This window comes from Herpailurus yagouaroundi, unplaced genomic scaffold, assembly GCF_014898765.1.
Source record: "Herpailurus yagouaroundi ecotype Mexico unplaced genomic scaffold, PumYag 215, whole genome shotgun sequence".
Classification (NCBI taxonomy): domain Eukaryota; kingdom Metazoa; phylum Chordata; class Mammalia; order Carnivora; family Felidae; genus Herpailurus; species Herpailurus yagouaroundi.
The window spans coordinates 4,546,713-4,559,325 of NW_024412446.1; the positions used below are offsets into that span (position 1 = coordinate 4,546,713).

Below are 12,613 nucleotides of genomic sequence, written 5' to 3' on the forward strand. Positions count from 1 at the left end.
GAAGGAAGGAAGGAAGGAAGGAAGGAAGGAAGGAAGGAAGGAAGGAAGGAAGGAAGGAAGGAAAAAAGAAATGGGGCGCATGGGTGGCTCAGTCAATTAAGCATTCGACTCGGGCTCAGGTCTTTATCTCACAGTTTGTGAGTTTGAGCCTCGTGTCGGGCTCTGTGCTGACAGCTCAGAGCCTGAGGCCTGCTTCAGAGTCTGTGTCTCCCTCTCGCTCTGCCCCTCCCCTGCTCGCACTCTGTCTCAAAAATGAATAAACTTCAAAAATAAAAATAAAAAGGGGCGCCTGGGTGGCGCAGTCGGTTAAGCGTCCGACTTCAGCCAGGTCACAATCTCACGGTCCGTGAGTTCGAGCCCCGCGTCAGGCTCTGGGCTGATGGCTCGGAGCCTGGAGCCTGTTTCCGATTCTGTGTCTCCCTCTCTCTCTGCCCCTCCCCCATTCATGCTCTGTCTCTCTCTGTCCCAAAAATAAATAAAAAACGTTGAAAAAAAAATTAAAAAAAATAAATAAAATAAAAATAAAAATAAAAAGAAATAGAAAACATAGGAAGAACAAAGGACTTAGGTGGGCTCAGATCTAGTTTGATTCTTTCTCCTGCACTATATTTCAGGGATGTCTTGTATAACTAATATGAGCCTTTTTAAAGTCATAACTGTCAGAAAGGAAACACATCCAAAAAAAGAGCAGAATTTATTTCATTTTAACTCAATTTTGATAAATTTAAAAGATTTTAAATATAGAAAAGATAAAAATGTTTACCTCTTCTGGGAATTCTTCACTGACCAGGGACATAATCAGTGATGTCTTCCCAACTCTAGCTGTGAAAACAAACATCATTATTTTAATAAAGTGTTTAGGTTCTATATAAACTCAAATTCAGCAACCACACAGCAAAGTCTGTTATTCATTAGACAAAATCAGAGTTATCCAAATCACCAAGTTTTACAATACTTAAAGTACAGCTCTTGTTTTTTGCTTAGAAAAGTTACACTTCCCTTTAAAACAAAAAAATTACCAAAATACAACGGAAAAGTTAAAATCTCCCCAAATATCCCCCTTTACCAGTTTAATACATGTAGAGTCCCAGATTTTTTCCACACTTACAGTAACATACTATAATTCCCTACACAATTTACTAGTAGAATCATAGTATTTATTCTATTTTACAGTCTTCCCTTATCATTTAATTATGCACTTGGGCCATATTCCATGTCAATATGTAAAATCTCCTGGGGGTGGGGGGAAAGGTGAAGGTTAAGTTGTTGTTTTTTTTTTTATTTTTTTTTCAACGTTTATTTATTTTTGGGACAGAGAGAGACAGAGCATGAACAGGGGAGGGGCAGAGAGAGAGGGAGACACAGAATCGGAAACAGGCTCCAGGCTCTGAGCCATCAGCCCAGAGCCCGACGCGGGGCTCGAACTCACGGACCACGAGATCGTGACCTGGCTGAAGTCGGACGCCTAACCGACTGCGCCACCCAGGTGCCCCTTAATTTTTTTTTTTAACGTTTATTTATTTTTGACAGAGAGAGAGACAGAGCATGAACAGGGGAGGGGCAGAGAGAGAGGGAGACACAGAATCTGAAACAGGCTCCAGGCTCTGAGCTGTCAGCACAGAGCCCGATGCAGGGCTCAAACTCACGGACCATGAGATCATGACCTGAGCCGAAGTCGGACGCTCAACCGACCAAGCCACCCAGGTGCCCCAAGGTAAAGTTATTTAATGGATACAGAGGTTTTGCTGGGGATGATGAAAAAATTTTAGATGTACAAAGTGCTGATGGTTATACAACACTGAATGTATTTAATGCCCCTTAAGTGTACTCTCAAAAATGGTTAAAATGTCAAATAATACGTCTTATATATTTTGTCACAATTTTTAAAAACAGCAACAGGAAATCCATTTTATATTAACATAAAAAATCTTATATTATTTCTTGACAGCTGTATAAGAATCTATTGTAAGATATGTCATAATTTATTAATGCAGTGTCCTAACAATGAACACTGTTCAAGTTTTCACCTTTATAAACAATGCTGCAATGAACATTTCTACAGGATAAATTCCTAGAAGTAGAACTCAAGTTAGCATGCATAATCTCTTTTATTTTTAATAAATATTGTTAAATTACCTCTAAAAAAACCCCAAAACTAATTTACATCCTCACCAGTAGAAGACCAGAGTGTCTGCTGTGGGTATCCTTACATTTTTGTCTTTCTTGGGGAATCATATTGAAAGGCTTAGAAGAGCAAGAGTAACTTCCTGGTTACATTACTAACCTCACAAGATTTTCAATGCACAAACTTAAAAATCTTAATTTTCATTCTGAAATTTTACTTCCATTCCCATCACTTTCTGATCATCTACATTCAACTGCTTATCAACTGAACTCTTTCGTGATCCTAGAGGAAAACAGTCCACCTACCTATTCATCTCTGCCATAATGGCAAATTACTTTCCAAAGGTAAAGTCTAGATATGAAAGAACTGGAAAATTTTAAAGCGAAGAAAAGTCACATTCCTTTTTTAAATGACTAAAAGAAAGGGTGACTAACAACACAAGGCAAGTCTCTGGAAAATGATGAACGGCTGGAAAACAGAGTACTGGTCATACAACTCAGAGGATGTGCCGCTAACAAGTTGCGTGCGCTAGTGGAGGGCCAGAGTGGAGGGTCCCAGGATCTTTTCAGTTTACTTGTGTGAGAAGGCTTGGGCCTTTTTTAAGTGGCTAACCGTGAGACAACATTTCCCTGAGTTCCGACCATGGTAGTGAGTCCAGAACCCATCATCACACAACTGCTAGAATCCAGTTATCCATGTGAGTTCATCCAGCTCCCTGCAAACATTTGCAGGTGCAGAACCCGGGACCCAGAAACAGTGATTTTCTCAAGGTCTCACTAAACAATTAGTTGCAGACTTAAGAGAATAGCCCATCCTCTGATGACTAAGCCAGTGTTCTTTCTCTTTATTATGACATAGTTTTAAAAAATATTGTTAATACACAATACAGAAAAGGAATAATGGCCTCTAAAGTCAGCAAGCACTACATATACAAATACTATGTAAATTAATTAAAATATCCACTGATTCACTGGTGACTAATCCAACAGCTCTGGTTCCTTTTTTTTTTTTTTTTTTTTTTTTTTGTAATTTATTTTGAGAAAGTATCTCTTACAGAAAAACTGCAAAAATAGTACAAAGGAGTCACGTCTATTCTGTAACCCAAATCCCCAAATGTTAACATTTTACCACATTTGCATTATCGTTTCCTCCCTCTCCCACCCCCAACTCTCTATGTTTTTTAAACCATTTAAGAGTAGGTTGTGATGATGTCTCTTTACCCGTAAGCACCTTAGGATGTATTTCCTAAATACAAGTGCATTGTCTGATTCATCATAACCACAGTGTACTGTCAAGATCAGGAAATTAATTTAATACTAATACAATGCTGTTGTCTAGTCTGTTGACTTCATTCACATCTCACCATTTGTTCCATTACCATCTTTTACAAAAAAGAAAAATCTTTTTCTACCCCCAGGATCAAATGCAACATTTGGTTGTCATGTGTCTTTAGTCTCTAGCTTGGAAGAGTATCTTTCATGATCTAGACATTTTTGAAAAACCCAAACCATTTAATTTGTAGAATAGCTCTCAATTGGGTTTCTATAATGTTATCTCATGATTAATTTCAGATTTTGCATTTTGGGCAGGGCTGCCCCAGAAATGATACTGTATCCTTCACAGTGCATCACAGCAGAAGGGAGATGATGTCAATTTGTCCCATTACTGGTGATGTTAACTATCGTCCCTTGGAGGAGGTGGTGTCTGCCAGGTTATTATTTTTCTCTTTGTAATTAAAAAGTAACCCGTGAGAAGATACGTTGAGACCACGAAAATATTCTGTTTCTCATCAAACTTTTGCCTCCTAGTTTTAGCAGCCATTCATGATTCTTGTCTTGTGTTGCTACAGGGGTTGCTAGATGGTGATACTTCTATTTCTACCAATCCTTCTACATTACTTTGCATTCTACTTTAAGGAAACACTCCCTTCTGATTTGTAACAGCACGGTCTTGTGGACTCCTACATTATTCCACGTGTTATAATCCACTACTGTCATTATCTGGAGGCTCAAATTGTTCCATTTTACTTTCAAAAAGGGCATTTATGCAGGTATAAATCAGCATTACTGTATGATCCACTTTATAAATGAATATGTACTCACACCAAAAAAAACAAAAACAAACAAACAAAAAAACCCAGAAAGGATATATACACCAACAGCAGTTATCTTTGAAGTAAATGTAACTTTTTTTGTGTTTTGTGCTTTCACATATTTTCCCAATTTTCTACAACAAAAATATACAATTTTTGCTACTAGAAAATGTTAACAAGTACTATTTTACAGTCATAATTTTTAGCAGTAAAAATTGGCATGTTCTAAATTTATAGATGGCCACTGAAATTTACCTACTGACATGTAAAATGCATTCTTTCATCCCTTCAACAAGTATTTCTTGAGCACTTCTATATACCAGGCACTATTCCAGGGTGCCAGGGATACCACTGATCATAGCACTAGGTATCCCTATTTTTTATATATATTTTTAAATTTTTATTATTTATTATTATTTTTAGAGAAAGAACACAAGCGGGGAAGAGGGGCAGAAGGAGAGGGGCAGAGGGAGAGAGAGAGACAGAGAGACAGAGAGACAGAGAGACAGAGAGAATGAATGAATGAATGAATGAATGAATGAATTAATCTATCTTAAGCAGGCTCCATGCTCAGCACAGAGCCCGACACAGGGCTCAATCCCACAACCCGGGGATCATGACCTGAGCCGAAATTAACAGTTTGACACTCCACCGACTGAGCCACGCAGGCACCCCCTCACGGAGATTATATTTCAACAGATTTAAGAGATTTTCACCAATAAGAGATTTTCACATCAGGATAAAAAGCAAAAATTTAAAAACTAGCCATCCTTGATTCACCCTTCCTCTATGCTGAACACTTAAACTCTGTCAAAACTTCCTTTGAAATTTTTTTTTTTATCAAAAAATTTGTTGGGGCGCCTGGGTGGCGCAGTCGGTTAAGCGTCCGACTTCAGCCAGGTCACAATCTCACGGTCCGTGAGTTCGAGCCCCGCGTCAGGCTCTGGGCTGATGGCTCAGAGCCTGGAGCCTGTTTCCGATTCTGTGTCTCCCTCTCTCTCTGACCCTCCCCCGTTCATGCTCTGTCTCTCTCGTCCCAAAAATAAATAAACGTTGAAAAAAAAAAAAAATTTGTTGATGTTTATTCAATTTTTGAGAGAATGAGAGAGACAGAGTACAAGCGGAGGAGGGGCAGAGAGAGCGAGACACAGAATCGAAAGCAGGCTCCAGGCTCTGAGCTGTTAGCACAGAGCCCCACATGGGGCTCAAATCCACAAACCGCGAGATCATGACCTGAGCCGAAGTTGGAAGCTTAACCAACTGAGCCATCCAAGCGCCCCTCCTTTGAAATTTTAAATATTCACTCCTTCCTCTCTGTTCCCACTTTTCCCTAATTATGGGACTCTTACTGAAACACCTCTCTATTCCCAATTTTCTCCCCGCCTCCTCCAATCTCTCCTCTTACTAAAATCTATCAACAATACAAATACCACTCCATCTTTTCATTTTCTCAGCTCGTCAAAAGCCTTGACTCTCAATTACCTACCGCATCGAGGCGAAACTCTTCTGCTGGCCTTTGAAAATCATGCAATTCATAATTTAACCTCACTTCATCTACCCAACCTCATTGCTCACTATTCCCACACACACAATTTGCTCACATAAGGCCATTCTGCTCTGCGCAAGCACAAACAAGCTATGATGAATCTTGCCTCCTCACAAGGTTTTCTTCATCTAAAACATCAGTCCCTCTCTCCCCTCGACTTTTCCAAATGTTAACCAACTCTGGAGGACAGCTCAAATTCTGCCTCATCCTTAAAGACATCCCAGGACTACTGTAGACCTCCCTTTCCCCCTCTGAACTACTTCCGTGCCACCTAACCTACATCAAACAGTTATGAATGGAAGGTGCATACTTCACATGTATGTGTCTACATTAACACAATAATCTAATATTTGAAAACCCTTGGATAATGAACTGAATTTTCTAATTTTATATGAATGGGAGAAAGACTTCTAGCACATCGACCAGACTGACTTCATTTGACTTGCTTTCACCTCGCCCAAGCACAACAGCATTGCTACTGCTTCAGCACTGCCATTTAGGAAATTAAGTTCCACCTCGTGGAGCATCTATCCCACTCAAAGCTCAACAACAACTGCAAAGCTGTGAACGCTAGGAGGAAAAAAATTTCTAAAATTACTTTTTTCGATTTGTCTTTAATAGAAAATAATTAATGTTGAAATTTCAAATAATATCAAAGGAGGGTGTGATCTAACAAAGAATCCATCTGGTCTTCATCCCCACACAGTTCCTGGCAGAAAGCTTCAAAACGCCTTGGAAGTTCCCATGTGATAGGAGTGTGTTTTGTTATAGTCTCTTTCAACCATACTTGAGTTATCCTAATGAGGTGACTCAGTAGGGAGAAGGGAGGGCCTACACAGGCCCTAGATAGGAGGATGGGGATTGGTTGCCAGAAAAACTACCCATGTGATTAGCGGGTTGGAACTTCCAGCTCCACCCCAAAACCTATCAGTGTGGTGGGGGGGCGGTGGGTAGAGGAAGCCCACAGATGGAGTTCAATACACAGTCAAGGATATAATCAATTGTGCCTACATAATGAAGCCCCATATAAAAACCCTGGACATCAAAGCTCAGGGGAGCTTCCTAGTTGGTGAACAGATTGATGAACCAGGAAGGTGGTGCACTCTGACTCCACAGGGACAAATGGTCTTGGCTCAGGATCCTTCAACACCTTGCCCTATGTACCTCTTAATCTGGCTGTTCATTTGTGTAACCCTGAGTATAGCACTTTCCCAAGTTCTGTGAGTTGTTCTAGTGAATTATCAAGTCTAAGGGCATTGTAGAAAGCCCCAAATTTGTAGTCAGCCAGGAAGAAGAGTGGATAGTCTGGGGACCCCACTTGTAGCTGGTGTCTAAAGTAAGGGTAATCTTGTTGGGGACCTTGCCCTGTAACTTGTAGGATCTGATGCTAACCCAGGTGGTTAATGTCAAAACTAAAATGAATTGTAGAACGCCCAGTGTCAGACAATCGTCAGAAAGAAGAGGGCACGACAGTTTTGTATTTATAAAAAGTAGGGATGGCTCAAAAAACTGAGAAACACTGTAACAGAACTATCCAAGAGTACAAGTTCCACTCTGGCATATTTTCCCGGGCCTGGACCAAACTAGAAAATAAACAAACAACAAAACAAAACAAAACAAAAACCTAAAAGATCATGTAGAGAGTATTAACTTATGCTTCTACATGACCCATCTTACTTGTGCAGACTCCTTCTATTAATTCATTTGAGAAGTATTCACCTGATTGCCTTCCAAGCACAAAACTTAATTTTAGATACTCTATGGGGATAATATGGAAAATGTATTAAACAAGATAAAATTGCTATGAAAGAAGTATGGATCAAGTACTATGTTCAATCACTCTTGAAAAACGGGAAGGTGGGCAGGGAAGGATGGGAAGAGAATACTTTTCTCAGAAGTCTCTAAATATAGCAGAAAAATTGAAAATCTCATAAAAGAAGCTTACAGTTTGGTCACAAGGAGGAAAAATTGAATAATCAGTTAAGACATGTATGTTTCTTAAGACAGTGTTGTGCCTGTGTAACAGGCAACCTTCTAGCACATCACTAGTGGTCTCCTGAAGGACTTCCTAGACCTTGGGGAAAACATTACTTTTCCTACCAGCTACTGAGTATCTCTAGAAAGACTAAGGAACAAATATTTCATTATCACCCACAGGAAATTCCACCAGGGCAGAGAATGTGTCTTTCTTGTTCACTGTTGAATCTTAGCTCCTAGCAAATGCTCTTAGTAAATGGAGCTTATGGCTTAGCGGTTAAGAGCACAGATTTACAATTTAGGAAGAGTGGCTGGTTACTTCTGAGAGAAAGAGAAGGAAATGCAAGGGGCTTCAACTAATTGGTAATGTTTTATTTATGAAGCTAAGTGATGGGTATTTGTTATATTATTCTTTATACCTTTGATATAAATTTTTCACCAAAACAAAAGGAAAACAATACAGGCTTCAGAATCAGACAAGACTGGACTGAAACCTTAGTTCCAGTACTGACTAGCTGTGTTTCCTCAGGCAAGTAATCAAGCCTCAGTTTGTCCCTCTGTATAGTGCTGAACAGCTTCAGCAGAATTGGTAAGAGAATTAACACGACAGATATATAACGCTTAGGACAATACCTGACAAACATAAAATACACAAATGATAGTTGTTGCAATGATGATGAGCACAGTTTAAATTAAAGGAGTTAAGGGAGTATGAGAATGGGCCAGAAATTTCGGATTTGGGAATCAGCTAATTAGCAGTATAACCTTGTGTTGTCACTGACTCTCTCTGGGCCTCAATTTTCTCAACAGTTAGAAAGAACGAACGAACGAACGAACGAACGAAAGAAAGAAAGAAAGAAAACAGAAAAAAGGACCAGATGCTATCAATGTGTACACTCTGTGAGTAATCTAAACTATCATGTAGCACACCTGGAAGACTGGCCTGCAACAGATGAAAAAGCGCATATGACATGTACCTTACAGTACCCTAGCAATGGCAGACAGATCCCCAAGTTGTATCTGCTATCTATTTTAGTTGTGTATGGGTAAGTGATCGGTGAGGAACATTCATCTATCTGTAAGAACAAAGTGGGACTCAAGTGGGACCAAGCCAATATGGGGTCCAGAAATCTGTAGAACTTGCTGACTTATAATGAGCATTTTGTAACTTTTCTCCTTAAATAACTGCTTCCGTTATGGCCTTGTTTAGGGTCCCAGAAACGCCAAACCGTTTGCTAGCTCAGGGTAGTATTCATCTCAACATCCACAGTGGTCCATTCTAACTCCACATGATGATGCACAAAGGAGGCAAAATAGCTTAACGTGAACCACGCCAATGCCCTTTACTCCAGCATCAGAAAACCTAGAACTTGGCCCTCTTGCCTATTCTTTACTCTTGGCAACTGAGGCTGCAGAGCAAGAGTGCATTTGGGAAAGAGCCCTAATCAAGTTCCTCGCAAAGGGCGGTGATGTCTGAGCTAAGACAACATACAGCAGAGTTCTGTCACCTGATAGCAGAATGCCTCTGCTGTGAAGTCCAATTGCATCCACCAGGCCCTGTATGTTATTTATTTTAGTAAGTGGTAAAACTCCCAGGTACTTAAAACAACAGACCTTTCAGAAGATCCAATGCTTGTACAATTCCTGTGACCTTTGAACTTCTGGGTCTTTTTCCCTAGTGTCTCCAAAATCCCACAACTACTGCCAGCACAGATGTTCCCAGAAACTGTTCCATTTCTGCAGGGCTCTCCGGGACATCTTACCTATCTCTACATTCTTATCCATGATCAACTATTTATTAAGAATGGGAAAAATGAGGGGCACCTGGGTGGCTCAGCTGGTTAAGCGTCCAACTCTTCATCTTGGCTCAGGTCATGATCTCACAATTCAAGAGATCAAGCCCCACATCGGCGGGCCTGCTTGGAATTCTGGCCGCGCCCCCCCGGGAGAAATAAACCTAAAAAAAAAAAAGGAATGGGAAAAATGAATCAGATGTTCAATAACTCAGATGCTCATTGTTACCCAAAAGAAAAACAAGTCTCCCTCCTGCTTGGTCCTTGAGAAATTTGCCTGCCTTAATACCCTTAAGACCTTGATTCCCCTCAGATTCCCTTTTCGGAATTACCTTTTTAAAAATCTGCTTGTATCCCCCCACTCCAAAGCCCTGACCAGTCTCAGAAGAAATCTACCTAACTTTTAATCCGTAGATCAAAATGTTAAACAAAAACGATCAAAATTATGTCAAACACCAACATTAAGTGGCTTATTAGTTTCCAAGAAAGCTAAAGACTATTGCTCCTTAATCACAACCACTTAGGCTCTCTTAGCAAAGTTCAGGCCTTCAACAGGTGTTCCGTGTTACTTTTGAAGTCCCCTCCCTCACCATGACCCTTACGTGTCATCCATTCTTCCTCATCTTTCTGCTTAAAACTCAGGAGAACACCCCTTTTCCGAGCCATCGTCCCTTTCTTCTTTTCCCAGCAATATTTCCAGAAAAGAAAGCCCAACGTTCTGAGGCAATTCAGATTTCTTCACAGCTCAGCTCAACAAGGCAGTTCCGGCTGCCTGTGCAGCAGCAGGCTCCTGCCAAAACACAAACCTGCCACCAGGTCTACTCCGACATGGCAGGCCTCAGAGACAGAAAAGGAACGCCCACCCCCAGCAGGAGAAGGGCACTGTAAACACTGCAACAATTAAAGAACTTTATGATGCTTGATGATACAGACAGTGGTACCAAAAAGTAAGAAGCATTCCATTTAAGTTATTTATATGGGTACTATCATTTAGAGTATGGCATTTTCATTTATTTATTCATTCGTATTGTGCCTCACCCATTAAAGAATCTGATGCAGTTTAGTACTCACTACAATAAAACAACTGAATCTAGTTTCTGAAGTAATTGTATAATAGGCCTTTTAAAAATCAAACACGAATTTCCTTCACATAAAAATCCAAGAGTGATTTCCTCTTTAAAAAAAAAAAAAGTTTAAAATTAGAGCGAGACACATTATAGTGAATTTAGGAGAAAATGAGCACATTTTCATTAGTATCATTTTGGGTTTCCTTTTGGAAGAGCAGTAAGATGATGGCTACTTTAATAAAAGATCAGATGTGATTACGTTAAGAAATGCTTCAGTGAATCTAAACTAGAGTTTTTTGCTTCCCTTAAGGCTTAACAACCAAACCCTGAGTAAGACTATCAAAGAAATAGGGAATCGGCAGGTTTAAAATTACAACAGGCCGCTAACTTTAGGCTAATCTTAACTGAAAAAATAAATAAGGACCTTAAAAACAAGGAAGACATTTTAGAATACTGAATTTTAAAAATTATTAAAAAAAAATTTTTTTTAACGTTTATTTATTTTTGAGACAGAGAGAGACAGAGCATGAAAGGGGGAGGGTCAGAGAGAGGGAGACACAGAATCTGAAACAGGCTCCAGGCTCTGAGCTGTCAGCACAGAGCCCAACGCGGAGCTTGAACTCACTGACTGCGAGATCATGACCTGAGCCGAAGTCGGCCGCTTAACCGACTGAGCCACCCAGGCGCCCCTTAAAAATTATTTAAATAAGCCTACAATCAAAAAGGCTCTTTGACAATGGCAGGAGTATAAACACTGCATATTTTTAACTGCTCCAAAAAATAATTTCCATAAAGGAAGAAACCTCTCTAATTACTCTACCAATTAAATTTTATATGCAAGATAAATATAATCTATGATATTGTTACATAATTTATAATACCTAAGTATAAATAAATACATGTAAAAATATAATATATGTATTTGATATAAGTATATTATATTATATGGAGGACAAAAAATTATTCTTTGTTAACTAGCCATTTAATGGTCTCTATTTCCTCTGTTTTGCCTGAGAAACACTGAAGTGATCTGTAAGAACAAAAGGCACGGTCACAATTATCCCCAAAGAGAGAAGGCCTTCTGATTCAGTTCAACACAACATGCTACAGTTCTGTCTGACACTCCATGCTTCTAAGTAGGTCATCCATGGGAAACATAATTCATCACTATAGAACAAATTATCTAGATTTATCCAGGCTAAAAATTTCTTTGTCTTTTCATCACATCTTTTGAACATCTACTGCTAAATGACAGCAAATTCCTAATATTCATGAAGCAGAAATAACAGTTTCTAGTTCCAAATACCATCCTACCAGCCATATTGGCTATTTTTCTTGATAACAAACACCCCGTGCTTTAAGAGGCAAAGGGCCCTACTCCTCATTTTTATTGGCTTCTTAAGAAGCCTTGTTGACTCTTCCTAAATTAGGAAATTAGAATATACAGGGAGCACGAGGGTGACTATGGAGTTAGAATTTTAACTGGGAAACTTTGGCATTTGTGGCAATAGCTGAGTATTGTTCCAAAGGAAAATTTCATTGATCAAATCAGACCATCTGGGCTGCAGAAAAACAATGTTACGGTCTATCCCTCTCCTTTGAACTACATCAACACTAGGGCCCAAATGGTGCCAGAGGAACAAAAAGATGAGTTTTAATACAGATGTGAGAATGATACAGAATAGACTTTATCTGAACAGAAAAGACTATGTAGACTATGCTTGAACATGCTCGGTCACAGACTATCATCCAGGTACTAAACACAGTATAACTGAAAATGGAGTTTAATCTTCAAATATCATTTAACAAAGACCAGAATGGAAAGCAATACGGCTTTAAAAGGATTGTAGAAAGTTTTTTCTACCATAAATGCTAGCTTATTACTGAAGTTTCTTTGACTCTTATCTTATGCCTAAAGAATTGTTTCCCAGTCCCACTAAGATGACCTCTGGTGTTTCTTTCTTTCTTTCTTTCTTTCTTTCTTTCTTTCTTTCTTTCTTTCTTTCTTTCTTT

At 39.4% G+C, this 12,613-nt stretch overlaps 1 protein-coding gene across 8 annotated transcripts in view; it reads right to left on the reverse strand.

Moving 5' to 3' along the window:
- The window catches only part of RHOT1 (ras homolog family member T1), a 78,054-nt gene that overhangs the window by 46,031 nt on the left and 19,410 nt on the right, over window positions 1-12,613 (reverse strand). For all 8 annotated transcript variants that reach the window (XR_005784647.1, XM_040455258.1, XM_040455256.1 and 5 more), the window contains exon 2: window positions 764-822. Coding sequence is in view for 7 of the 8 variants with exons in the window: in XM_040455256.1 (XP_040311190.1) it covers window positions 764-822 (59 nt within the window). In the remaining variant the exon portion in view is untranslated. The remainder of the gene's footprint in view (window positions 1-763; window positions 823-12,613) is intronic.